The 27995-nt window shown below is 45.7% G+C and overlaps 1 protein-coding gene across 1 annotated transcript in view; it reads right to left on the reverse strand.

Moving 5' to 3' along the window:
* ANLN (anillin, actin binding protein) overlaps positions 1-27995 on the reverse strand; it is a 120584-nt gene that overhangs the window by 15403 nt on the left and 77186 nt on the right. The window contains exons 18-20 of the mRNA XM_073549992.1: positions 27342-27377; positions 9758-9779; positions 9540-9652 (exon numbers count right to left, since the gene is read on the reverse strand). Of these exons, the coding sequence (XP_073406093.1) occupies positions 9540-9652; positions 9758-9779; positions 27342-27377 (171 nt within the window). The remainder of the gene's footprint in view (positions 1-9539; positions 9653-9757; positions 9780-27341; positions 27378-27995) is intronic.

The following is a 27995-nucleotide window of genomic DNA, read 5'->3' on the forward strand; positions in this document are numbered from 1 at the left end:
AGGTGTCCAGGACCCCTGGCCTACGTGACCCCTTAAAGGAAAGGTGCCGCAATTTTATATAATTTGCAAAGAAAGAGTAAGTAACAAAACATGTTGTTTCGGCAAATGTTGTACTAACCAGGATTTATGGTTTGTTTGTAATAATGTTTTAATGTAGCCACTGGGCGCTGCCATCTTGATTTGCAGATCTGTGGAGGACTCATACAGTCTGCAAATATGGCCGTCCCTGGACATAGGAGACTGCGGTCAGCTCCCGACCCCACCATGCAGCCTCATTAGCAGAGAACTGGGCACGCCCCAGTGGGCTGCACAATTCACTGCTGTAGGTGTGGCTGGGCACCATTTTACTGTAGCCCAGTGCTATCTGCTGAGCTCCAGGTTCTGCCCTGTGCTTCCTGCACCAGCTCCACTGTCCTCCTGCTCTGTCTCCGCCTCCTCACACACAGCCCCAGTGATCTCCGGTAATCTGACACCTTTGCTTTTATGAGAGATTTTATGGCTGTCTGAGGAGGACAGTCAGAAAGTTGTGGGAAGCAGGGTGTGTTGCAGTCCGCGCTGCCAAGGTTCACAAATCACCTGGGATACAAGATGTTGTAACAGTGTACTCCTTTATTTCCTCCTACGCGTTTCGGCGCCCTTCCTGGCACCTTCCTCAGGGATATTACATCAGCCACAGGAGCAGGGAATTTATAGCCCCTTACATTAGCAATTATGGGTGTGTTCTGTTTACATGTGATGTCATAATGGTCATCACTGGGGGAGGGGCCAGCATTTTTGGCAGAATTTCACATAAGTAGCATGATAAAACAAGAAAATGGTCCAAAACACTTGCTAAAATGTACATAAAAATCTTACAAACAGAATGATGTAAAAATTTCCATGAAAAATGCAGCAGAAACGTTGCTAAAATATCCAGACTATCACTGCAGAAAAAATGTTTTATAAACCCATTGTCACCCGACTTTCAGGGTAGTAGAACCCATGTATTTCTACTACCCTGAAAGTCGGGTGACAATGGGTTTATAAAACATTTTTTCTGCAGTGATAGTCTGGATATTTTAGCAACGTTTCTGCTGCATTTTTCATGGAAATTTTTACATCATTCTGTTTGTAAGATTTTTATGTACATTTTACCAAGTGTTTTGGACCATTTTCTTGTTTTATCATGCTATTTATGTGAAATTCCGCCAAAAATGCTGGCCCCTCCCCCAGTGATGACCATTATGACATCACATGTAAACAGAACACACCCATAATTGCTAATGTAAGGGGCTATAAATTCCCTGCTCCTATGGCTGATGTAATATCCCTGAGGAAGGTGCCAGGAAGGGCGCCAAAACGCGTAGGAGGAAATAAAGGAGTACACTGCTACAACATCTTGTATCCCAGGTGATTTGAGAACCTCGGCAGCACGGACTGCAACACACCCTGCTTCCCACAACTTTCTGAAGGTTTTTCCACGTGCGAGTGGTTGGTGGAGGTCCTGCAGCAGCTGATTCTGTGATATGCTCTCAAGCCAGTTGTGGGTTACACAACTGGAATAGGTGAGTGGAACTGTATTATACCGCTCATACTTCAAGTGTCACTAGTGATAGGGCACTATTGCGCCTCTTGTTCCCCCCACCATTTTTTGCATTGAGGAGGACAGTGACATATACAGCCCATAGTCTAGTGTATAATTGGGGGGGGGGGGGGGGGGGGGGGGCTGGAAGTTTTACCAGTGTGGGCATATCTGTAATACTGTCTCCTGTGATACTGCCTGCTGAGCCGTGTATCTAATCCTCCCCTGTGTGATACTGCCTGCTGAACCGTGTATCTAATCCTCTCCTGTGTGATACTGTCTGCTGAGCCATGTGTCTAATCCTCCCCTGTGTGATACTGACTGCTGAACCGTGTATCTAATCCTCTCCTGTGTGATACAGTCTGCTGAGCCGTGTATCTAATCCTCTCCTGTGTGATACGGACTGCTGAACCGTGTATCTAATCCTCTCCTGTGTGATACTGACTGCTGAACCGTGTATCTAATCCTCTCCTGTGTGATACTGACTGCTGAACCGTGTATCTAATCCTCTCCTGTGTGATACTGACTGCTGAACCGTGTATCTAATCCTCTCCTGTGTGATACTGACTGCTGAACCGTGATTCTAATCCTCTCCTGTGTGATACTGACTGCTGAGCCGTGTATCTAATCCTCTCCTGTGTGATACTGACTGCTGAACCGTGTATCTAATCCTCTCCTGTGTGATACTGACTGCTGAACTGTGTATCTAATCCTATCCTATGTGATACTGACTGCTGAGCCGTGTATCTAATCCTCTCCTGTGTGATACTGACTGCTGAACCGTGTATCTAATCCTCTCCTGTGTGATACTGACTGCTGAACCGTGTATCTAATCCTCTCCTGTGTGATACTGACTGCTGAACCGTGTATCTAATCCTCTCCTGTGTGATACTGACTGCTGAACCGTGTATCTAATCCTCTCCTGTGTGATACTGACTGCTGAGCCGTGTATCTATTCCTATCCTGTGTGATACTGTCCGCTGAGCAGTGTATCTAATTCTCTGCCGTGTGATACTGCTCTCCTGAAATACTCTATGCTGCTGTCACCCTGCTGGTTTTATGTGTGATCTACATGGTGGTATTGTGTATGATCTATATGGCGGCATTGTGTGTGAAGTATATGGCGGTATTATTTGTGATCTGCTAAAAGGGGACCCATTCTAGGGTGGTTCTGGCTGAGCACCTGCACACGGGTCAGGGGGGTAATAGTCAGGGAAGGGCTGGTGAAGCAGCTGAAGAGAGGGGTCTCATTTTTATCGTTACTGTATGGCTCCATTCCCCCCCAGCCTGCTTCCCAGCGTCACACCGGACTGCGCCTGTCGCCTCGTTTTCACACATCGCCAGGACAGGATCTGAGGATGGGAATGGGGTCTCTGCATGCAAAGTCTGGATCAGGACAGGCCATCAATCAGCAGAAATGTTTCCTGGATTTCTGTGCTGCTGTCTCCCTGCTCCCCCCCCATATATCTCCATCTGTGCCCCCCATAGACCAGCGCACTGCTCTCCTGAAATACTGTGTGCTGCTGTCACCCTGCTCCCTCCACCATATATCTCCCTCTGAGCCCCCCATAGACCAGCACACTGCTCTCCTGAAATACTCTGTGCTGCTGTCACCCTGCTCCCAGAATCCTTGCTGCCTGCCATCCTCGGTGACCGAAGACCCCATTCCTCTCCTCAGATCCCTTCCTGGCGATGTGTGAAAGCGAGGTGACAGGGGCCTGATATATGGAGGAAGAAGCAGGGTGACAGCAGCACAGAGTATTTCAGGAGAGCAGTGTGCTTGTCTATGGGGGGCACCCTGTTCGGTGCCAGGGATTGTACATAGAGTGCTGTGTTTTATACACAAGGATGGACCGTCTTCTTGTCTGCTCCACAGAAATCCAGGAAACATTTCTGCTGATTGATGGCCTGTTCTGATCCAGACTTTACATGCAAAGACAGTCAGTAACTTTGCAGGCCCCATCAAAATGGCTGCTCACTGTGTTCCTAAATGTCATCCTCTTTTCCCTTACCAAGCACCCAGTAGGGGAGGAGAGGAGTGACACCACACCCATGTCAGCAGATTCCGCCCATACAGTGTCCATTTTAGGGCATGATCATATATCAAAATCAAACATAATGGACACTGTACACCCATAATTACTGCAGGACAGTAATGTGAGCTAGTTGTACACTAGGTTTTTGTGCCAAATTTCAGTATCTGCTCTCCCTAGTGTTAACAAGTGGAAATGCCAAACTTTTTAAAATTATTTTTCATATTTTACAAAATTAAAAACAAATGATATTTAAGAAAATGTAAACATTAATTCTTTACATTTTTTCAATTGCTGAAAATTTTTTTTTGGGATGGCACCTTCCCTTTAAGTGTGCCCCCCACCCCAGGGAGCTTGCGTCTGTTATAATCACGTCTGTCGCCTGTTTATCCCATGGTATTCCCGCGGCCAAATTTGTACTGTCTAGCCACCAGTTGAGAGAGTCTCTGGTCTCTAATGAAAGCTCCAGACCTCCTTCTAAACGCCCTCTTAGCGATCTTTGTGCTGCTAGTATCTCCCACTGGAGTTGACGGACAGAAATTGAGCCCACCTGACCGCCGGAATACAGGACGTCAGGGTGCCTAGCAGGGACATCGCTTTCCTCAACGTCATCTGAGGTTGGTTTCAGGCAGACCTAGCCATGTTCCGTACCTTCTCTATTTTGGCCTCCGGAAGCAGACACACCTGCAGTTCTGAGTCCAGGATAAATCCCAGGAAGGTCTGTTGCTTTAGGGGTTGTAGTTTTGACTTTTTGAAATTTATTATCCACCCTAATTCTTGTAAGGTGTTGGTCACCTGGCTTAACTGTGCAGTACATTGGTTCTCGGAGTTGCCCACTATGAGGAAATCGTCGAGATAGGGTATTATGACTACCGCGAATCCGAAGGAAAGCTGTTACCTCCGCTATGACCTTGGTGAAAACTCTCGGGGCTATAGATATACCAAACGGAAGAGCTGTAAATTGGAAATTCTTCAGTACGCCTTGAATATAAAGAGCTACCCTCAAGTATTTTTGGTAATCTGGATGGATAGGGATATGATAATATGCATCCTTCAGATCGACTACAGCCATAAAGCAATCTTGATGTAGTAGCTTTATGGCCGTAGTCACTGACTCCATCTTGGAGGTCTGATTCCCTATCCACCGATTGAGTCCTCTGAGGTTTATAATCGTCCTGAACGATTGGTCCGGTTTCTTGATCAAAAAAAGTGGTGAATAGAAACCCCTTCCCTTCTGTGTGTCTGGGACTTCGTAAAGGACCTGTTTATTAGGTTCAGGATCTCCGCTTCCAAGGCCAACTGTTCTTCGGCTGCTTTTCTGATAGGAGTAACCACGAACACGGCTTTCAGCTGGTGAACAAAGGGGATTTTTAGGCCTTCTCTTAAGATGCCTAGGATCCAGGTATTGGAGATCTTTTCCCAGGCCTGGGAAAAGAGTGCCAACCTCCCCCCTACTGGAATACTGGCGTCATTGTGGTCATTTTTTTGAGGTGGAGGGACCCCCAACAAACATAAATCCTGACTCTTTTTTCCTTTTGTCCTCCCATTGCCTTTTATCGGCCGGAGGATGCCCCCTATTGAACCTTCCGCCCCTCCGAAAGGGCTGTCTTCTCTGCTCTGTTGGGAACCTGGGGAAGCCTTTTTTCCTATCGCTCGCTTTCTCCAGGATGTCGTCTAGGTTCTTCCTGAATAAGAACCGACCATCACAAGGGAGAGAGCACAGTTTAGCCTTAGATTGCAGGTCACCCGGACAGCCTTTAAGCGAAAGTGCCCGTCTAGCAGCATTTGATAAACTAGCTGCTCTGGCCGTTAACCTCATAGAATCTGCCGAGGTGTCCGCTAAAAAAAGCTGCTGCCCCATGCAAGAGATACATATCTGCCAATATCTTCTCTCTTGGGACCTTTGATGCTAGTTTTTCTTCCAACTGCAGCAGTCAGATCATGAGGGAGCGTGCCGTGTAGGTGCCCGCTATTGCCGGCTTTAATCCTCCCGCTGTCGCTTCCCATGCATGCCTCAGATATGAGTCTGCTTTCTTGTCTAGTGGGTCTCTAAGAACCCCTGAATCTTCCAGGGGCAGGGCCGATTTCTTAGAAGACCTGGATACTGTTGCGTCTATTTTTGGGACCTTGTCCCATATTTCCGCATCCTTGTGCTCAAAAGGGTATCGCCTTGTAGAGGTGGAGGGAAGAGCCCCTGACTTTTCGGGTTTCCTCCACTCTCTTTCAATAAGCGCCTGGATTTTTTCGTTCACCGGAAAAGTACGCTTTTTTTCTCTCCTGGAGTCCCCCAAACATAACGTCTTCTAGGGTTTTTGTCGTCTTCTCTTCCTGTAGGCCCATTGTTGTTCTAATGGCCTTTAGGAGACCATCTGTGTCTTCCACCGGAAAACATGGCCTACCACCTGTGTCACTGTCTGAGGAGTCTGATGAGGATGCCTGTTCCGATTGAGACGAGGCCGAAGAGGAATTTGAGGGAGAACTAGGGGGATTTTTTTCAATAGGGTCTTAATTGAACCTTCCATCTCCGACCTAAGGGCCGATATCAGATTAGCCGCAAAACTAGGTGCTTCTTCCGCCATGGTTCGCTGTATACAACTGGCACAGAGGTCTTTCTGCCAGTCTCTTGCTAGGGCTGTTTTACATATGGCGCAGTCCCTATTATTTTTCTTGCTTCCTGCTTTTTTGGGCCTTTCTGGACTAGGAAGCTGCGTCAGAGCACGTGACCTGTGCTCTCTGGATCTCGAGGATTCTCCCGATCTGCGGCTGGAGCGGCTGCTGCTTGACCGGCTTTCCATGCTTGCGGCCGGAGGGCTGTGAGGGCGGCAGAGACAAGGACCTTTCCTGCTCTGACTCCATAGCTGCACCGTCTGCCCCTGCCGCAGCGTTTAAATACGCCTCCGTCCTGTGAGTGGCCTCCATTCAGCTGCCTCCCCTCACCCCTGCGACCACCTTCAGAAAAGCCGGCCGGCATCGCACCGGGCGCCATGACACCGTCGCCTGGTGCGCCCACAATCCTTTGCGCCGCTGACGTCAGTGACCGGAAGACGCCCGCGTCTCTCCCCTGTCAGACGCCTCAGGGATCGAGATGCGGGCGCGCAAGGGGAGGGAGGCGCGGTGGGGGCTTCCCGGAGCCACCGGGATCCCACAGATGCCCACACGAACCCAGAAGCCCGGAGGGGGCTGTGCTTCCAACACCCGACGGCTGGAGCTACAGGTGAGATACCTGTTCTTCCCGCGCCGGGACGGGGTCCCTTTTTTTCTCCTCTCTTTCTTTTTCTTCGCCCATGACAGCACCGCCGACAGTGGGGTTCCTTCCAGGACAGGAACCCAACTGAAGCGGGGGAGAGGTGCCGCCCCTTATATCTCAGTAGGTTCCTGTCTTGGCGGGGCAGATCCCTCTCTCAGGTGTGCTGTCATGGGTGAAGGGAAAAAAAGGACATGTCTATTGACCTAATAAAAGAAAGTTACATGTATATTTAAAAAGTTGATAAAAATATTGATGCTTTTAATTTAGATTTAAACATATATGATTAAGAGGAGACTGCAATTAGAAAATCACGATTCGAAATATGATCCTGCGGAAATCCCAACTTGAATCCCTGAACAAATGTAACCAAAACACAGGTAACACATACATTTTATGAAACACTTTTCAGAAATCGCCCATCAAAATGTAGATTTTGACTCCTCAAAAACATAAAATTTGTCACAAAACTGTTTCTTGTTATCAAATTAAAGCCTGTACAATTCTGAACAAAATGGTGCCTCTCTCACCAAATTCTAGCCGGAGATATGGTCGCAAATGTAAGGTCATACAAGTCCAAAATTCAGATTTTTTCAAAACTTTAGAAATCTATAATAAAAGTTAAACTAATGAAGATAAATATTCAAAACTTATTTTTAATTCACTAAAGTAGCACTTCAAAAAACATCAAAGAAAATATCCTAATGTGGCGCCCCCAGGAGTACGGTCGCCACACTGGCTTTGCCTTCCTCAGGGGAGGGTAATGCCAGGCTTGGAGGCAATGATGGGTCTCTCTCACAGTCAATCCATACATGCAACAAAGTACCACTCCAGGCCAGCAGGGGGAATTCTGAACCAGGATGTAGGGGAAGGGTGTCCTCTGGGGGCCGAGAGTTAGGAGTGGGGAGATAGTCTGCGGAGGGTGAAGTGAGCAGACGTGGAGAACGAAGCTGAGAGGTTGAGCTGCAGGAGGCGAGCTCCCTCAGCTTGAGAGCGCACGAACTGGAGTCTGGTCTCCATGGTGGCACAGACACTGACGGTCCTGCCACAGATACCAGAGGAGTAGGAGGCTGTAAATGCCCTGCTCCCACTAAAAGACTTGGGTCAAAACAGTAATTATATAGAGAGCCAGGACTCAGGAGAGGAGTCCCCGAGAGAGGCTACAGCTTTCTGTCATACAAGTAACGTTCTAGGAACATCAGAGAAGAGGCATTTCAGAGTAACTAAGGACTGGGGTGCTTCACATTACAAAGCGCTAGGAAAGGAGACTGCACAGCCCATCTGTGAGAGAGAATCCTGATCTGCTTCAGGCTAACCTGCTCCATACCATCTGTAATCAGGACCCTGGACTGCACATACTCAGTAAAGGTACAGAAACTACAACCGCTGTGTCTTGTCTGTTCCCTACGCTTTCGGCACTGCTAAATCCCCGTGCCAGCTACATCTACACTGCCCTGGGACTACAGCTTCACCTGTGGGGAGCTTTACCATCTAAGCTGCACATACCATCAGTCCCAGCGGATCTGTATGCAGCGTTGGCCTAACACCATATTTGCCAAACACCAAGGGTTGCGTCACACCGCTGCTGTGACACATCCCCCTAACACCGGCCCGGTATCGAGTACCCCACAGCTGTGGGAGGGCGACCCACTAAGATACCAGGAAAAAAAAAAATTCAGATTTGGATAATTTGAAATGGAATGACCCAAGTAGGTTAAATGTAATATTAAACAAAACCCGAGAATTTATCCTTTAACTCTTGATGCTATTCTGCATCGCCTGAAATCAATGTTGAGACCCATGCTGAGGGAATACAAGCAGGTGGAAAGTTGTACATAAATGATTGGCTGCACCGTGAAGAGCTAAGCGCCTGTACTATGTCTGAACAGCCATCCTGTGCTGACAGTCCCTTTAACGCCACACATGCCAAAGCTTTACAGCACTTGGACATAAGAAAAGCTTCCTCAGTCACTCCATTAGGATTCTCACAATCGATAGTTTGCCCAAAAGGTGAAAACGCTGTGGGGTCTTTATTCAGCCCACAGCTGCCATCCTTTGTACACCTACTAGGTCCCAAAAGCATGGCTAATTGTATGATTAATTGTTTTAAAACTACACAACTATTTTTTAGTTTACTTTTAATTGAATATTATAATGCATTTATATAGCGCCATTTATTCCATGGCGCTTTACATGTGAAAAGGGGAACTATAGACAAGTATAATAAATATGTGTAAGACAAGGGACACATAAGTACATAAGGAGAGGGGACCCTGCCCGCGAGGGCTCACAGTGTACAGGATGCCAATACTAGAGTACACACACTGCTCAAAAAATAAAAGGAACACTTAAAACAACATAATGTAACTCCACTCTATAGGCCTCCCAATAAAGACTGGAGAAAAAAAAAAAACATGCGAGTACAAAAAAAAAAGCTTTATAAGAATGCAAAGTAAAACAAGCACATAATTAAAAACACTTCTAAATAGCTTAAAAAAATGAGTCCTTGAAAATAAGAAAACTATTGTTGACAATGTGCTCAATTTTATATAGGGTTAATACATGGCTACAGTGAATACACCATCCAACATTACAGCAGGTATATATATAACACTTCAGAAAAATGCCAGATTCCCATTAACTATAGTAAGCTGCAGCCAGAAATTCTAGTCAGAGTCATTTATACTACAATTAGATTTACCTTGTCTAAAAGAAACTTGTTGCTTCCTACAGACGCTAAAGAAAGCTTGTGAGTCCCAACGAGAACAAAGTTACTGGTGCGGACAGCATTTGGGCCTCCTGGGCTAGCCAAGGCTGAGAAGAGAAAATCGTTAGTTATTCATTTGCCAAGCAATACTATATTGTTTATAATTAAACAGCTTTCACAAAGTAACAGAAGATTTTCTGAAACTAGCTTACCTGGTGTATGGATGTTGCTCTTCTACATAAAAAAAACAAAAAACAAAGAAAAAAAAGAATTAGCTTTGTAAGTAATCCACCCTAAAGTATAATAAGAGTAAGCATTACACAATTCCTACATTTTTTTCCTTAAGAGTAGGAATTGCCAATCAAACTGAAAATAATATGCTAAACGTTTCTCTTCTTTAGGTGGCATTTAGTACGATAATGAACTAAACTTTTCTTTTGCTTTGTTTTTTTTTTTTCAAAGGGAGCCTTCTGGATAATGAACACCCATGAGTGTCAAACACAGTGTGGTCATGTGAGTTGCTGTAGTTTTCAGATGGATCACTAAAATGTGTTGGTAATAGTTTATTGTTTCTATTGTTATGTGGTTTTGCAGGTTACATGGACAAACAATCGGGGAGCTTGACTTGCATCTCAAGAAGCTGTCCTAGATAGCTAGGCCCCAGAAATCCTGCTCCTGTGCAGTTCTAATTATCCTTTCAACATGAGGAATGACGTACTACTAAACAGGCTTTCATCTGCACACTGCGCAAGTACCAGCTTTTGTATTGAAAACAGGTGCGAGCCTCCAACTAAATTCAGCGAATGTAAAGCCAAGGAGAGTAGAGCTCATTTCACTGTCTGGATAGTTGAATAAGGCCTCTTTCACAGGTCAGTGTGTCTGGTACGTGTGGTGACAGTTTTCACAGGTACGGAGACACTTATACACGTAGACCCATGCAAGTGAATAGGTCTGTGCATGTCAGTGTGTCTCCACGGACCATGCCCCCATTTTTTTTTACCGGCAACACGGGCCACAAATCGTCCCGCACACATGGATGTCATCCATGTGACACGCACCAGCGCCTGAGAAGCAGCAGCACAGTTAAGCGCTGTTCCCCACCGCCGGGTGCTGAAGACCGCGCTCATCATTCTCCCCTGCTCTCCCGGCAATCAGCGTGAGCAGGGGAGAATTAAGTCATATTAGAAATAAAACAATACGGAGAGGTGAAGGATATTGTTGTTTATTTTTTATTTATTGCAGGACACGAGGGCTTCGGTGGAATTAGGCGTTAGGTGAGTATAACTGTTTGTCATTTTTAAATAAAAATGGAAAACTGTATTTTGTTTTATTTCTAATAAAAGACTTTATTCTAGCTGTGTCTTTACTTACAATGCAACTACAGGATTAGTAATGGAGAGGTGTCTTACAGACGCCTCTCCATTACTAAGCCATGGGCTTGATGTCACCTGACAGTACAAAGGAGACATCAACCCCACAAATATGAACCCCATTTGCCACCGCTACAGGGCAAGTGGGAAGAGCCGAGCAAAGCACAAGAATTGGCGCATCTAATAGATGTGCCTTTTCTGGGTTGTCATTTTTAGATGGGGGGGGGTCAATATCCACAGTCCCTTGCCAGCTTGAGAATACTATACCTCAGCTGTCAGCTTTAGTAAGGCTGGTTGTTAAAAATGTGGGGGACCCCACACAGTTTAAAAAAAAAAAAAAAAAATATTTATTTAAATAATTAAGAAAAACAGTGCGGGGACCCCTCTATACTTGATAAACAGCCTTGATAATGTTGAAAGCTGCAGCCCCCCAACTGTGAGTTTTACCTGGCTGGATAAAAGAAATACAGGGGAAACCAATTCATTTTTTTCATTTATTTATAGCGCAGGCAGCAGGTAAGAAATACTCCCATCAGCCGCTCCTATTAGTGGCATCAGGTGTAGGCTGATGGGAGTAATAGTCCTATCAGCCACCGCCTGCTGTCATTTTTCTCACTTGAATACAACTCCTCATTCTCCCCTGCTCGCACCGAATGCCGGCAGAGCAAGGGAGAACGATAAGAGCCATCTTAAGCACCAGGGAACAGCGCTTCCTGTACCTCGCTTCTTCACTGGCGCCCGTCTGTGTGGTACTGATGCGGCACATGGTTGCCATGGTATTACACACCACGGATACTGACATCTCCAGACTAAGACTGCGCAGATATGGAATTTGAAAAGTCTGAAAAGTGGCACAGTAGCACTTTTCATACCAATTTTTATGTGGATGCAAAAACAAATATAAAAAGTACAAATTCACTTGTCTCAGTCCTGCACCTGCCAGACCAAGCAATACAAAAGACCATGGAACCATAATAATTTTAACTCTATAGAGCCGACATATTCCTCAGCACTTTACACCCTCCTTTGGGTAACATGTCAGGGGCACCAGAACAACATCCAAAATATCCTGATATGCCTGTTTAAGGGTTCGTCTAATATTCTTTTTTTTAGCCAGCTTCTATTTCCCTAAAAAACATTTGTCCCCCATTATCAGTGCCAGCCCAATCGCTTTTACTTCTAGCTTGTGTTCAACAAACAGGAGTTTCCTGCCTCAGCACATGACCAATGCGGTGTGTAAAAGGCTAAATGACTGGCTCAATTTATTACCCAAGATAGCCCCCTTACCAGTAATGGACAATGCATAGTCCCTAAGGAAGACGATTTAGCTATGGAAAGGAGCAAATACCAGCCCCATCATGTGCTGACACAAGAAACCCTATGTGTATTGAATCTAAGTTGGAAGCAAGAGCTGTAGGGTCCTCATTTAAGTGTATTTGGAAATTGTAATTCTATTTATTTTAAAACACATTTGAGAAAGATTCTCATTTGAACTGAAACTTTGCTGAGCCCCAATGAGCTATTTAATCACATTCTCTAGCTTTTCTCTGTGGTGTGCTGCCTTCATTAAATTATTTGGAGAACAGCTCTATGCCTGGAAGGCTTGGCGCCCGCACTACTGTGTTTGCTAGTGCCGCTTTCAATTTTCTGTTTTTCTATTTTTAAAACAGATTTTTTTTTTTTTTTAAGTTTTGAGCATGTGACCAGAACTGTCCATCAGTTTTGTCCAATTGAAAACCTCACATCAAAAAATGTATCTAATGGAGAAGGCTGATTGGATAGGTCTGGTCACAGGCTCCTCCACCTCCTTGGTTCAGCATAATTATAGTGAAACCAAATATATTAGTTTTAGTACTTTTGTTTAATACTCTGTTGGGAGAAATATATTAACCATTTTTCTGTCATCAGATCTACAAGAGGGCATCTTTTTGTTGGACATGCCATAGTTTTCACTGGCTCCATCTTGGGAAACATTTGACTTTTTGATCACTTTGTACTACATTTTTGGTATGAGGAATGAACAAAAATAATCAATTCTGAAAGTGACACGTCCGATGTATAAAATGCAGAGCTGTGATGTGGTGTAAGGGAAGCCATAATCAGCAAATCACCTATTGCTTAACCTCTTTCCAACATTAGGTGTAATAGTACGCCGATGCCGGACTGCCAGTTTGGTGCGGGCTCCGGCGCTGAGCACGCACCTTTCCGAGCACATGACAGCAAATCTATACAGCTGACATGTGCCCACAACAGCCGCAGGTAGAATCGCTATCCACCCGCAGCTATTAACTAGTTAAAGGACGCTGTTAATTTCTGAAAGTGGCATTTAACTTGCGCTTACCCGTCACTAATCCTGCCCATCGGTGACCCGGTCACATAATCGCGGGTCACCGATGGGTCAGCATGACAACTAGAGGTCTCCAGCAGACTTCTTTGGTTGTCATTCCCAGATTGCTATGAGTGCAAACCATAGCAAGTGAGCATTTTTGCTACACACAGGTGATCTGATCATTGCCTGTGTGTAGCAGAGGCGATCAAAGTACTGCAGCATGCAAAAAAAAAAAAAAAAAAAAATATTATATAAAAGTTCAAATCACCCACCCCTTTTCACGCCATTCAAAAAAAAAAAAAAAAAATCAAAATATACAGAAATTTGGTATTGCAGTGTTTAGAATCACCCATGATAATCTATTCACTGCACACTCAGAGGAATTTAATGCAAACAAGTGTTCATTTTATTTTGTACAAAACATGTGGGAGCCAGAAAAGAATGTAAAGCACCAGGTAGAAGCGATATAAAAATGACGACGTTTCGGCTCAGTCCGAGCCTTTATCAGTTTATCGCTGCAAATAAAGAAAGATACATCAAAACTTATGTAGAAAAAAAGACAAAAGAGAGAGTATACAACACCATAAATAAATCACATTATCCAAATATAATACAGTAATAAAAACACATACATATATATATACAAATTATATTGTTTACATGGGGAACATAGATGAAAAGAGCAAGAGCCCAGTAAACTAGTACCATAATAAGTAGAATAAGGGAGAAGAAAGGATTACCTGAATCCGGTTTCGGATCTTTGAGTAAATAGGAAGAGAACTCCCAAGAGAATAGCCCAAGAAAGATGGCTGAAAGGAATTTATCAAAATCAAAATAAGTAAAAATAGGTAAAGTCATAGGTATAGTCACTCTGATTTTCTAATAGGGTTGTCTGTGTGTGGTATATAATGGATAAACATTGTAGGGAAGTACCATCCTTCTAGTAAGAAGCCTCATGCTAACATACTGATATATTGAAATGGTAAAATCATCAGATAGGGCAGTATGGAAGCTTGCCCACAAAGTGTTAAAATAACATCATGGTGTCGTTAATAGGGAAATAGGTGTACACACAAAGTATAGCTCAATCTGTGCACCACAGCTACAGGTAACCGACACAGGCCCCATCCTTTCTAGTGACGTCCTGCATTTTTCATAAGAGCGCTGTTTCATATTAATCTATTGGAGGACATTGTGCATATCCTGCACAATACACTTAATACCCTCCAGTGCAACGCTAACACAGATTGAGCTATACTTTGTGTGTACACCTATTTCCCTATTAACGACACCATGATGTTATTTTAACACTTTGTGGGCAAGCTTCCATACTGCCCTATCTGATGATTTTACCATTTCAATATATCAGTACAGTGGGGAAAAAAAGTATTTAGTCAGTCAGCAATAGTGCAAGTTCCACCACTTAAAAAGATGAGAGGCGTCTGTAATTTACATCATAGGTAGACCTCAACTATGGGAGACAAACTGAGAAAAAAAAATCCAGAAAATCACATTGCCTGTTTTTTTTTTCATTTTATTTGCATATTATGGTGGAAAATAAGTATTTGGTCAGAAACAAAATTTCATCTCAATACTTTGTGATATATCCTTTGTTGGCAATGACAGAGGTCAAACGTTTTCTGTAAGTCTTCACAAGGTTGCCACACACTGTTGTTGGTATGTTGGCCCATTCCTCCATGCAGATCTCCTCTAGAGCAGTGATGTTTTTGGCTTTTCGCTTGGCAACACGGACTTTCAACTCCCTCCAAAGGTTTTCTATAGGGTTGAGATCTGGAGACTGGCTAGGCCACTCCAGGACCTTGAAATGCTTCTTACGAAGCCACTCCTTCGTTGCCCTGGCGGTGTGCTTTGGATCATTGTCATGTTGAAAGACCCAGCCACGTTTCATCTTCAATGCCCTTGCTGATGGAAGGAGGTTTGCACTCAAAATCTCACGATACATGGCCCCATTCATTCTTTCATGTACCCGGATCAGTCGTCCTGGCCCCTTTGCAGAGAAACAGCCCCAAAGCATGATGTTTCCACCACCATGCTTTACAGTAGGTATGGTGTTTGATGGATGCAACTCAGTATTCTTTTTCCTCCAAACACGACAAGTTGTGTTTCTACCAAACAGTTCCAGTTTGGTTTCATCAGACCATAGGACATTCTCCCAAAACTCCTCTGGATCATCCAAATGCTCTCTAGCAAACTTCAGACGGGCCCGGACATGTACAGGCTTAAGCAGTGGGACACGTCTGGCACTGCAGGATCTGAGTCCATGGTGGCGTAGTGTGTTACTTATGGTAGGCCTTGTTACATTGGCCCCAGCTCTCTGCAGTTCATTCACTAGGTCCCCCCGCGTGGTTCTGGGATTTTTGCTCACCGTTCTTGTGATCATTCTGACCCCACGGGGTGGGATTTTGCGTGGAGCACCAGATCGAGGGAGATTATCAGTGGTCTTGTATGTCTTCCATTTTCTAATTATTGCTCCCACAGTTGATTTCTTCACTCCAAGCTGGTTGGCTATTGCAGATTAAGTCTTCCCAGCCTGGTGCAGGGCTACAATTTTGTTTCTGGTGTCCTTTGACAGCTCTTTGGTCTTCACCATAGTGGAGTTTGGAGTCAGACTGTTTGAGGGTGTGCACAGGTGTCTTTTTATACTGATAACAAGTTTAAACAGGTGCCATTACTACAGGTAATGAGTGGAGGAAAGAGGAGACTCTTAAAGAAGAAGTTACAGGTCTGTGAGAGCCAGAAATCTTGATTGCTTGTTTCTGACCAAATACTTATTTTCCACCATAATATGCAAATAAAATGAAAAAAAAAAAAAACAGACAATGTGATTTTCTGGATTTTTTTTTCTCAGTTTGTCTCCCATAGTTGAGGTCTACCTATGATGTAAATTACAGACGCCTCTCATCTTTTTAAGTGGTGGAACTTGCACTATTGCTGACTGACTAAATACTTTTTTTCCCCACTGTATGTTAGCATGAGGCTTCTTAGTAGAAGGATGGTACTTCCCTACAATGTTTATCCATTATATACCACACACAGACAACCCTATTAGAAAATCAGAGTGACTATACCTATGACTTTACCTATTTTTACTTATTTTGATAAATTCCTTTCAGCCATCTTTCTTGGGCTATTCTCTTTGGAGTTCTCTTCCTATTTACTCAAAGATCCGAAACCGGATTCAGGTAATCCTTTCTTCTCCCTTATTCTACTTATTATGGTACTAGTTTACTGGGCTTTTGCTCTTGCTCTTTTCATCTATGTTCCCCATGTAAACAATATAATTTGTATATATATGTATGTGTTTTTATTACTGTATTATATTTGGATAATGTGATTTATTTATGGTGTTGTATACTCTCTATTTTGTCTTTTTTTCTACATAAGTTTTGATGTATCTTTCTTTATTTGCAGCGATAAACTGATAAAGGCTCGGACTGAGCCGAAACGTCGTCATTTTTATATCGCTTCTACCTGGTGCTTTATATTCTTTTCTGGCTCCCACATGTTTTGTACATAATAAAATGAACACTTGTTTGCATTAAATTCCTCTGAGTGTGCGGTGAATAGATTATCATTGGTAATAGGACCTATCGGTCCATTACACCTGCACCTCACCATTAGGACTTGAGTACACGCTAACTTTATAGAATCACCCAAGCAATATAAAAGAAAGAATTAACCCGATCACTAAACAGCGTAATGAGAAAAAAAATCAAAATGTCAGAATAACATTTTTTGGTCACCTCAAAACATTGCAATAAAATGTAATAATGGGCGATAAAAAGATCAAATCCACAGGAAAATGGTATCCATAAAACAGTCAGCTCGACGTGCAAAAAATAAGCCATCACGCAGCCCAAGATCACGAAAAATGGAGATGCTACAGATCTCGGAAAACGGTGCTGCTTTTTTTTTTTTTTGGAATATTTTTTCACCATTTTATTAAAAAAGAACAGACATTTTTGGTGTGTATGAACTCGTATTGACCTGCTTAATCATAATGGCAGGTCAGTATTAGCATTTAGTGAACATGGTAGAAAAAAAAAAAAAACAACAACTGTGGAATTGCACTTTTTATTGCAATTTCACCGCAATTGGAATTTTTTTCCTGTTTTCCAGTACACAATGTGTTAAAACCAATGGTGTCGTTCAAAAGTACAACTTGTCCCAGCTAAAAACAAGCCCTTACATGGCCATACTGATGAGAAATAAAAAGTCATAGCTCTCGGAAAAGGGGAGCAAAAAACGAAAAAACAAAACCTGAAATACTTTTGGTCGCTAAGGGGTTAAATTGGGTCGTGTGTGTGAATTTGTATTTTTTATTTTTGGGAGATTTTTGTTCTTTTCATATCACAATCTGAATGAAAATATTAAAAGCAAAACCAATAAAACCCTAAACCTTGCTATTTTCATACTGTGGCTTATTTAGACTAACTTCCTGTTTCTTGGACATTTGCCACAACGATTAGACCCTGACCCCATCTTTTATATTGAAGAGTCTTATATCCCTGTGCAATGGTCGTTGTGAAGTGTCTGCTGTGACGTCACCTATTGTGAATGGTGCATCCTGTGTTGTCACCTATGTAGAGAAGTGTGACCTGTTTTTGTACGCCTTGATAATAAGGAGCCTACTGAAAACTTGTCCTGAAAGGACAGGAAGTTGGAGTCTGAAAAAGCCTTGGTGGCGAGTGTGATCATGACATGAAAACATTTTCTGAAAGAAAAACAGGGATTTTTGTGAGTACTCACCGTAAAATCCTTTTCTCCGAGACGCTCATTGGGGGACACAGAGACTGTGGGTGTGTGCTACTGCCGTCTGGAGGCCGACACTAAGTATACAAAAAAACAAGTTAGCTCCTCCTCCGCCGCATACACCCTCGCCCCGATAGCGGGCGGAAACCAGTTTAGTGCCAAAGCAGTCGGAAAAGCTGACAGCAATTTAGCTCTACCGCAAAAAATCATATGTCTGAAAAAAAAAGGACCACCCTACAAATAAGGGTTTATACCCATCAAAAAATAAACAAAAGCCATTAGGGTGGGTGCTGTGTCCCCCAATGAGCGTCTCGGAGAAAAGGATTTTACGGTGAGTACTCACAAAAATCCCTATTTCTCCTTCGCCTCATTGGGGGACACAGAGACTGTGGGACGTCCCAAAGCAGTCCCTGGGTGGGAGCAACTCATCAATCTACACCGCATGCCTACCTGTTCAAAGGTGTGCCACTGCTGCCTGGAGAATCCTCCTACCCAGGCTCGCATCCGACGACGCCTGCGTATGTACGTTGTAATGTTTAGCGAACGTGTGCAGGCTTGACCACGTTGCCGCCTTGCATACCTGCTCTGCCGAAGCCTGATGCCGAAGTGCCCAAGAGTCGCCCACTGCCCGAGTCGAGTGCGCCCTGATTCCAGGTGGAACCTGCGTGCCTCTAATACGGTAAGCCTCTTGAATAGTAAGGCGAATCCATCTGGCTATGGTCGACCGTGAGGCTTCGAGCCCCTTCCTGTGCCCTTCAGGAATCACAAACAACGAATCTGTTTGGCGAAAAGGCGCTGTCCTCGACACATACCTCCTGAAAGTCCTCACCAGGTCCAGCGTGTGGAGCGCCTTCTTAACTCTATGTACTGGACAAAATGAAGGCAAAACGATGTCCTCATTAATATGGAACGAGGACACCACCTTCGGCAGGAACGGCGGAGGTGGTCTCAAGACTACTTTATCCTTAAAAAAGGTCAGAAACGGGGCTCTACAGGATAGGGCTGCCAGCTCCGAGACCTGCCTAATAGAGGTTATTGCTACCAAAAACACGACCTTCCTGGTAAGGTATGGCAATCCGACCTCCTGCAATGGCTCAAAAGGAGCTTCCTGCAGGGCCCCCAGCACCAGATTAAGGTCCCATGCGTCTACGGGAGCTCTAAAGGGGGGCACTAGATGCGAGACTACCTGAATGAAAGTCTTGACCTGCATAATACTAGCGATCTTTCGCTGGAACAAAACAGACAAGGCCGAGATCTGTCTCCTCAGGGAACTCGGAGCCAAACCTGCCTCCAGGCCTGACTGCAGAAAGGCCAGAATGTTGGGAACCGAGAAGGCCAAAAGGCGCAACCCCGTGCTCTCGACACCAGAGAAAGAAAACTTTCCAAGTACCATGATAGATTCTCGCCGAGGCCGGCTTCCTGGCGTTAATCATCGTGGCTACCACCTCACTCCCAAACCCCGCCTGGGTCAGGACCCAGGACTCAACGGCCATGCCGTCAAACACAGGGCCCCTAAGTTCGGGTGGTAGATCGGCCCCTGGGACAGTAAGTCTGGCCGTTACGGTAGACGCCATGGCACGTCTGCGAGGAGCTGTACTAGATCCGCGTACCAGGCTCGACGGGTCCAGTCTGGGGCCAGCAGAATTGACGGAACCCTCTCCATCTTGATCTTCCTGATTACCCTCGGGAGAAGAGGCAGAGGGGGAAAAAGGTACGGGAGCCGAAACTGGCTCCATGGAAGAACCAATGCATCCGCTGCAATCGCTCGCGGGTCCTGAGACCGGGCAACAAACCTGTCTAACTTGGCGTTCTCTCTGGAAGCCATCAGATCCACGTCCGGAGTTCCCCACCGCTGGCAAATCTGCCGGAAAATCTCGGGGTGCAGGGACCATTCTCCGGCCGCGACCCCCTGCCGACTCAGGAAATCTGCTGCCCAATTTTCCACGCCTGGTATATGGACCGCTGAAATTACTGAGTGGTGCCTCTCGGCCCAACGAAGTACGTGTTATATCTCGCGCATGGCTGCCCTGCTGCGCGTGCCTCCCTGGTGATTATATATAATCACCAGGGAATATAATGCTGTCTGCAGAACCTGCAGGGCACAAATCAGATTATCTAAAGCTGAAAATGAATTGAGGCTTGCAAGAGATGTCAAAAGCAATAATAAAGGATTTTGGGGATATGTCAAAAGTAAAAGAAAAGTCAAAGATGCTTTAGGATTTTTACAGGATGAAAATGATGAAATGGTAAGACAGGATGTTGAGAAGGCTGAACTTTTAAATTCCTATTTTGCATCTGTTTTCTCTCAGAAAGGAAATGTAACATCAACTGTTATTCACTGTCCTATTAAGGGAATAGAAGAATCCAGGATATCTATAAACAGAAAGATAGTGAGGAAACACTTAGCTAACCTAAATGAATTCAAGTCTCCAGGTCCAGATGAATTACACCCCAGAGTACTGAAGGAGATAGCAGAAGAAATTTTTGAACCCCTCTCCATAATCTTTGAAAATTCTTGGAGAACAGGAGAAGTGCCAGAAGACTGGAGAAGAGCAAATGTTGTTCCTATCTTCAAAAAGGGGAAGAAGGTGGACCCAGGCAACTATAGGCCGGTGAGTCTGACTTCTATACCAGGAAAGATCTTTGAACAAATTATTAAACATGTATGTCAATACCTGGATAAGAATGAAGTGATTAAACAGAGTCAGCATGGGTTTGTAACTAATAAGTCATGTCAGACTAACTTAATTTCCTTCTATGACGGAATCACTGATTGGGTGGATCAAGGAAATGCTGTAGATATAGTATATCTTGACTTCAGCAAAGCATTTGACAGTCTCTCATACAATCCTTATTGAAAAAATGACTAAGTATGGAATGGACAAGGCAAATGTTAGGTGGATTCATAACTGGCTTAGTGATCGGACCCAAAGAGTGGTCGTAAATGGCTGCACATCCAGTTGGAAGAATGTCTCAAGTGGGGTACCACAGGGCTCTGTCCTGGGCCCTGTATTGTTCAACATCTTTATCAACGATTTAGATGAAGGAATTGAGGGTAAACTGATTAAATTTGCTGATGACACAAAGCTAGGAGGGATAGCTAATACTAGAGAAGAGAGAGAGAGGATACAAAAAGATTTAAATAAACTGGAGAAGTGGGCAGCAACTAACAGAATGGTTTTTAACAGGGAGAAATGCAAAGTACTACATCTGGGCAATAAAAATGAAAAAAGCATATATAGAATGGGAGGAATAGGCCTAAGCAACAGCACATGTGAAAAAGACTTGGGTATACTAATAGATCACAGACTGAATATGAGTTAACAGTGTGATGCAGCAGCAAAAAAGGCAAATGCAATTCTAGGATGTATTAACAGAAGCATACAGTCTAGATCACGTGAAGTCATTATTTCCCTCTACTCCTCTTTGGTCAGACCTCATCTGGAATATTGTGTCCAGTTTTGGGCACCACATTTTAAAAAAGACATCAACAAACTGGAGCAAGTTCAGAAAAGAGCGACCAGAATGGTGACCGGTCTGCAAACCCTGTCTTCTGAGGAAAGGTTGCAGGATTTGGGAATGTTTAGTTTGCAAAAGAGAAGACTGAGAGGAGACTTAATAGCTGTCTACAAATATCTAAAGGGCTGTCACATTGTAGAAGGATCAACTTTATTCTCATTTGCACAAGGAAAGACTAGAAGCAATGGGATGAAACTGAATGGGAGGAGACACAGATTAGATATTAGAAAAAACTTTTTGACAGTTAGAGTGATCAATGAGTGGAACAGGCTGCCACGAGAAGTGGTGAGTTCTCCTTCAATGGAAGTCTTCAAACAGAGGCTGGACAGACATCTGACTGGGATGATTTAGCGAATCCTGCTTTGAGCAGGGGGTTGGACCAGATGGCCCAGGAGGTCCCTTCCAACTCTACGATTCTATATGATTCTATGATTCACATACGCCACTGCCGTGGCGTTGTCTGACTGGACCCGGACTGGGCGACCCACTAGCCAGTGCTGAAAATGCTGCAACGCCAACCGCACTGCTCGAATCTCCAACAAGTTGATCGGCAGAAGGGCCTCCTGGGGAGACCACTGCCCCTGTGCTGTGTGATGACAAAACACTGCTCCCCAACCGAGAAGACTCGCGTCGGTTGTGACCACCAACCACTGATCTGGAGGAAAGGGTTTCCCCTGAAGGAGAGAGGAGTCGCGCGTCCACCATTGCAGTGCCTGCCGGACCTGAAAGGACAACCTGCACTGATGATCCAGGGAGAAAGGACTCCTGTCCCATGCTGCCAAAAGAGCATGCTGCAGGGGGCGAAGATGAAACTGCGCAAACGGGATTGCTTCTATTGCTGCTACCATTCTTCCTAGCACCCTCATCCCAAATCGAATCGTGTGAGGGCCTGGCCGCTGAAGACTCCAAACCCCTCGCCGGAGCGCCTGGGCCTTGTCTCGAGGGAGAATCACCAACCCTTGGGAAGTGTCGAAAATCATCCCCAGGAATGGAATCCTCTGAGCCGGGGTAAGACATGACTTCTTCCCATTGACTAACCATCCCAGGCGGGATAGGGTATCCAGCGTAATGCCGACATTCTCCTCGCACGCCTGAAAAGACGATCCTTTCACTAACAGGTCGTCCAAGTATGGCAGCACTACTATGCCCCGAGAATGAAGAATGGCCATAACGACCGCCATCACTTTCGTGAAAACCCTGGGTGAATTGGCCAACCCGAACGGCAGAGCCACAAACTGGAAATGCCGGCCATTTATCGCAAAACGAAGGAACTTCTGATGCGGAGGAAAAATAGGGATGTGCAGGTAGGCATCCTGGACATCGATTGAGGCCAAATACTCTCCCTGCTCCATGGCCGATATCACTGACCGGAGGGATTCCATCCGAAAGTGCCTGACCTTGATGAACCTGTTTAGGAGCTTTAGGTCCAAAACCGGTCTTACTGTTCCGTCCTTCTTGGGGACTGCGAACAGGTTGGAATAAAATCCCTGGGCCTCTTCGCCCTCTGGTACTGGGATAATGACCCTGTTGTGCAGAAGAATCCTGATGGCCCCTAGCAATGCCTCTGCCTGGGATTGCAATTTGGGAAGACGGGATTGAAAAAATCTCCTTGGAGGGTGTCCGATAAACTCTATTTTGTACCCGAATGACACGAATTCCGCCACCCATGCGTCGTGTGCCACCTTGACCCAGACGTGGCGGAACCTGAGCAGACGACCGCCTACTCTGGTGTCCTCGGGTACCTGATGCCTCAAGTCATTTTGTAGAGGGCCTCTGAGACTTAGCTCCCCTTGACCTGGGTGGACGGCCCCGCATCCTCCCCAGCGGGTTGGCTCTATACGTGACCTGGCGCTCTGTCTTGGTTGTAACGAGCCGGGGCAGTAGAACCGGGCGCTGATGCCCATCCTGGGGCGCGAAATGCCCGAAAGCGCGCCTGTGGTTGACGAAAGGGTGGCCTGCTCTTCTGCTGTGGGAGAAAGCTACTCTTTCCCCCCGTGGAATCTGAAATAAGCTTGTCTAGCTTCTCCCCAAAAAGCCGATTACCCTGATAAGGCAGAGATGTTAACGACTTTTTAGAAATCGAATGGGCCCGCCATAGCCTTAGCCACAAGGCTCTCCTAATGGCGATAGCGTTTGCTGCGGCTAGCGCCGCGCAATTAGCTGCATCCAAGGATGCATTAATTAGATAGTCTCCTGCCATCGAGATCTGATTTGCTATCTCAGACACCTCTATCGGCAAATCTCTGTCCTGCAGGACTTTGTTCAAAGACTCCGACCACGACATCATGGCCTTGGCCACCCATGTAGCTGCGAAGGAAGGCAATAGCTCTGACCCCGATGCCTCATACACCGAGCGGGCTAGACCCTCTATGAGCCGATCCGTGGGGTCCTTAATGGAAGACCCACTAGGCACCGACAACAATGATCTTGAAGCCAGGCGTGACACTGGGGGATCCACAATCGGAGATTCCGCCCACTCTTTACAGAATTCTGGTGCAAACGGGTACCTTGTCTCTAGCGTTTTCTGCCCTGAAAAACGCTTGTCTGGGCGTTCCCTGTGCCGCTGTACCGTGTCCTCGAATTCAGGATGGGTGCTAAACACCCTATGTGGGCGCCTGGCCTTTTTAAAAGATATCTTATGCCCTGCGGCCAGGGAGACGTCCTCCTCGATACCAAGAGTCTGATTGACGGCCTCAATGAGACTGTCCACTGTCTCCCGACACCCGGGAATATCCAGATCCAAGGCTTCCTGCCTATCCTCATCCGAACTCTGCTCGCTCTCAGACAATGGTGATGGAGAGCGAGATGCCGCACTCACAGATGCCGAAGCCCCGGAGACGCCATATGGGTTCTTTCCCTGTACGTCTCTTTAGAGAGGGTACGGCCCCTGCAGGCCGGCGGCTCAAGTGAGGTGGATGAACCTTCCCAAACCGGAGAGCCGTTGTCTCTACCCCTATCCGGGGCCTGAAGGGTCTCGATCGCCTTCGTAAGTGAAGCCATAGACCGAGATAACGATAACACCCATTCCGGGGGCTCCGACCCCCTGGGCTCCGTTGGCGGGGAGGGCTCCTGGGCGCGTTCGGAACTACAGGCCTCACATATCTTAATGGTCTGCGCTCGCGTGAACACAGCCCCACAGGACATGCATGCGGTATAAAGGAAGGTGTGCTTCTTCCCTTTTCCAGACATACTGCGGAAAAAACCTTTTCCTATATATTTTTTTTTTAATGGCATCCAGGGGTATGAGGAGAAGGAGGACAACCTGCCCTAGTGTGGCAAAGACGGGGTCGCACTTACCCGAGCTCCGGCTGCCTCCCCGTGCTCCTGTGCTGCTGCTGGCGCTCGACTGCAGTCTGGAGGCTCCCAGCTGCTGTCTCCCAACTGCTGTCTCCATGGGTAGGCTGCGATGCTTCCTGACCGCGGCCTACCCTATTCTGACGCCGGGGCCTCCTTTTTGTCCAGCGCCCGCCCAGTATCCTAGGCCAACGCCGCGGCCCAAATTTCGGCCCTGCCCCCCGCCGCACCGGGGGGGCGGGCCTTCCCCGCGGCCTAGGCCGCAAGCTAAATTTCGGCCCTGCCCGCCCGCCGCACCGGGGGGTGGGCCTTCCCCGCGGCCTAGGCCGCAAGCTAAATTTCGGCCCTGCCCGCCCGCCGCACCGGGGCCTTCTACTCAGCCCGGCGTGCTCCTTCCCCCGCCCGGCCACCCGGCCACCGAGCGCCGTGGCGAGGGAGAAGGGGAACACGCTGCTGCCCCGAGGAAGCCCTCCTGCTCTGCCTGCAGGCAGGAGAGGGGAGCCGCTCCAGCCCCTGGAAAGTACGCTGCAGCCCTGACCTCCCGCTGCCCAGGAGCCCTGCTTACCCTGAGGTAAACCACATCTTCGGACGGTGCAGGCACCCTAGCTCCGTCCGCCTTGGCTGGGCGAGGAGAGGGACTGTCCGCCACCATGCAGTACCCGATTGGCGTAGCCGTGGGGCCGCACAGACTAGTCTTGTGCCTCTGTGCAAGCCCATGGTTTCGCTACCTAGGGGTGGACAGGGCTAAGTCTGGCATACTGTCCCACGTCGCGGGAGAGGGAACGTGGAGGGACACTCGCACGTGGTCGCCCGTTGATGGTTTGGGGAAATCGGATCCTTTCAATAGGATGCGTTGCCCCGGTCATATCTTCTTTAAAATAAAAAAGAAAAATAGATGTCTGGGGAAAAGTCCCAGAGATGTCCCTCGGTGCGGGAAAGGATACGCGGAGGGATACTCGCGCGTGCTCGCCCGTTGATGTTTGGGGGAGATCGGACCCTTTCAATAGGGTCCGTCGCCCCAGTCTCCTCTTCATAGCAAGAAAATGTTAAAAAAAAATAAAAAAAAATAGTCTGGAGAGACCCAGACTGCGTGTGCCTCCATCAGACACTAAGCAAAAAACTGGTTTCCGCCCGCTATCGGGGCGAGGGTGTATGCGGCGGAGGAGGAGCTAACTTGTTTTTTTGTATACTTAGTGTCGGCCTCCAGACGGCAGTAGCACACACCCACAGTCTCTGTGTCCCCCAATGAGGCGAAGGAGAAATACATGTAACATAAAAACTAGATCTAACCCCTGAACTACCGTAGATACGCCTTTTAACGACGGCAATTAAGGGTACCTATATCTCAGCGCTGCTTTTTAACGGTGCTGAGAAATAAGTTTATAGCGCCCCCCAGCGTAATAATTTCTCTGGGGACTCTGCTACCGGGGGGTAGCTGAGACCCCAGAGAAAGATTCAGGTCGGTTTTTACCGACCCCATTGTTGTGATTGCCGTTAACGGAATAACTGCGACTGCAAAAAAAAAAAAAAAAAAAAATCTGATTTCCCATTTAATTTCTCTCCTCTGATATGATCTAGCACATCAGGGGAGAGAGAAATGGGTTTTGTTGGAAAAATGAGAAGTCGCTGGTCAATTTTCAACCCTTATAACGTCCTAACAAAAAAAAAATAATGTTTCCGAAATTGTGCTGATGTAAAGTTGACATGCGGGAAATGAAATTTATTGACTATTTTGTGTGGCACCACTCTCTGACTTAAGGGTACAAAAATTAAAAGTTTTTGTTTTTTCATAAATAAAAAGTTATATCGAAGAAATTTTACCACTAACACAAAGTACAATGTCACAAAAAAAAAAAATAATCTCAGAATCAGTGGGATATGTTGAAGAGTTCCAGAGCTATAACCTCATAAATTGCCTTGGTCATTAAGTACCAAATTGGAACTGTCACTAAGGGGTTAAATAAGTCTTCCTTTTAAAAGGTTTTATACATCTTTGCCCAGATTTTTTTTTCTTTTACACTTAGTTGTGCTACCTAAAAGCAATTCATTAAAAAAAAAAGTATGGTAGCTTCTGATATATGTCCGTTGACTGTTCCTTGCCGCTTTGCTTTATCCCACTTGATCAGCAGTTTGCAAGTTTCAATAGTGTTTTATAAGCAGATGATCACAAGAGGGCTATGCAATCCACGCCAGCTGATCTATGTATCCCAGCCCCAAGCAATGAGCGGCAACTTATACACAGCTTACCTGGTTCAGCATTCTGACCACTGCTACATCTACAGCAGAATAAGCAGAGATCTATCAAAACTGCTCAAAGCAGCCCAGTAAGTGACATATTGCTGGAACCAGGGTCTCTGTCTCTACATTATGCAGCGCTCAGATTCTAAAGCAAAAACTGGGACAGAATCACGTTAAAGGAATAACAGGCCTAGAATAAAACAGCCCAAATTTAAGCGAACTATTTGGGGTTTTAAGATGTTCCTCCGCTATACATAAAAAAGTTTTACTTACGGTAATTGAAGTCAAAAGCCTCTTTGGAGTAATTGCCTAAAATAACAAATGACAATTACATACAGAAATGTTTAAATGTGAAACAAAAATCTGAGAGGAAAAATGAAGTTTTTGTGAGAGATTGTAAGAAAATAAAGATGGTGCTCATTTTATACCATGGAGTAGTTGGCTTTACCCAAGAGCGTGCAGTGACTAATTCTCAGATGAAAAGGCCTCATTGTACATTTATATTCAGTAATATTGGATATAACTTCACCTCATAAAAACACCATAATGTGCCCATTCAATCGCCATGTGGAAAATACATGTGTGCGGCACTCCATACATGCCCCAGGTCCAGTGCCAGTGTGTGTATATATGTCAATTTATTAGAATCGTTGCATACAATGTAAAGAAGCATTTTTATGATCTGGTCCTCAGTGTACCATACATTGTGCAGCTTGGTCACATATGGTCTGCTCTGTATATTTTTTACTTTGTATGTGGTGCAATAAACACTGCAGATCATTGAAGCTCCCAGGAATCAGATGACCATAGATCATATGGTCTTTAAGGATACGCCATCGATTTAAATACATACAAGGCAACCAAGAACCAGAAACCATTACTTATTCTACCCTAGTAATAGAATAAAGGAACAATTGTTATTCCTTG

This window comes from Dendrobates tinctorius, unplaced genomic scaffold (genome assembly GCF_039654945.1).
Source record: "Dendrobates tinctorius isolate UK_male_01 unplaced genomic scaffold, ASM3965494v1 ptg000162l, whole genome shotgun sequence".
Lineage (NCBI taxonomy): Eukaryota > Metazoa > Chordata > Amphibia > Anura > Dendrobatidae > Dendrobates > Dendrobates tinctorius.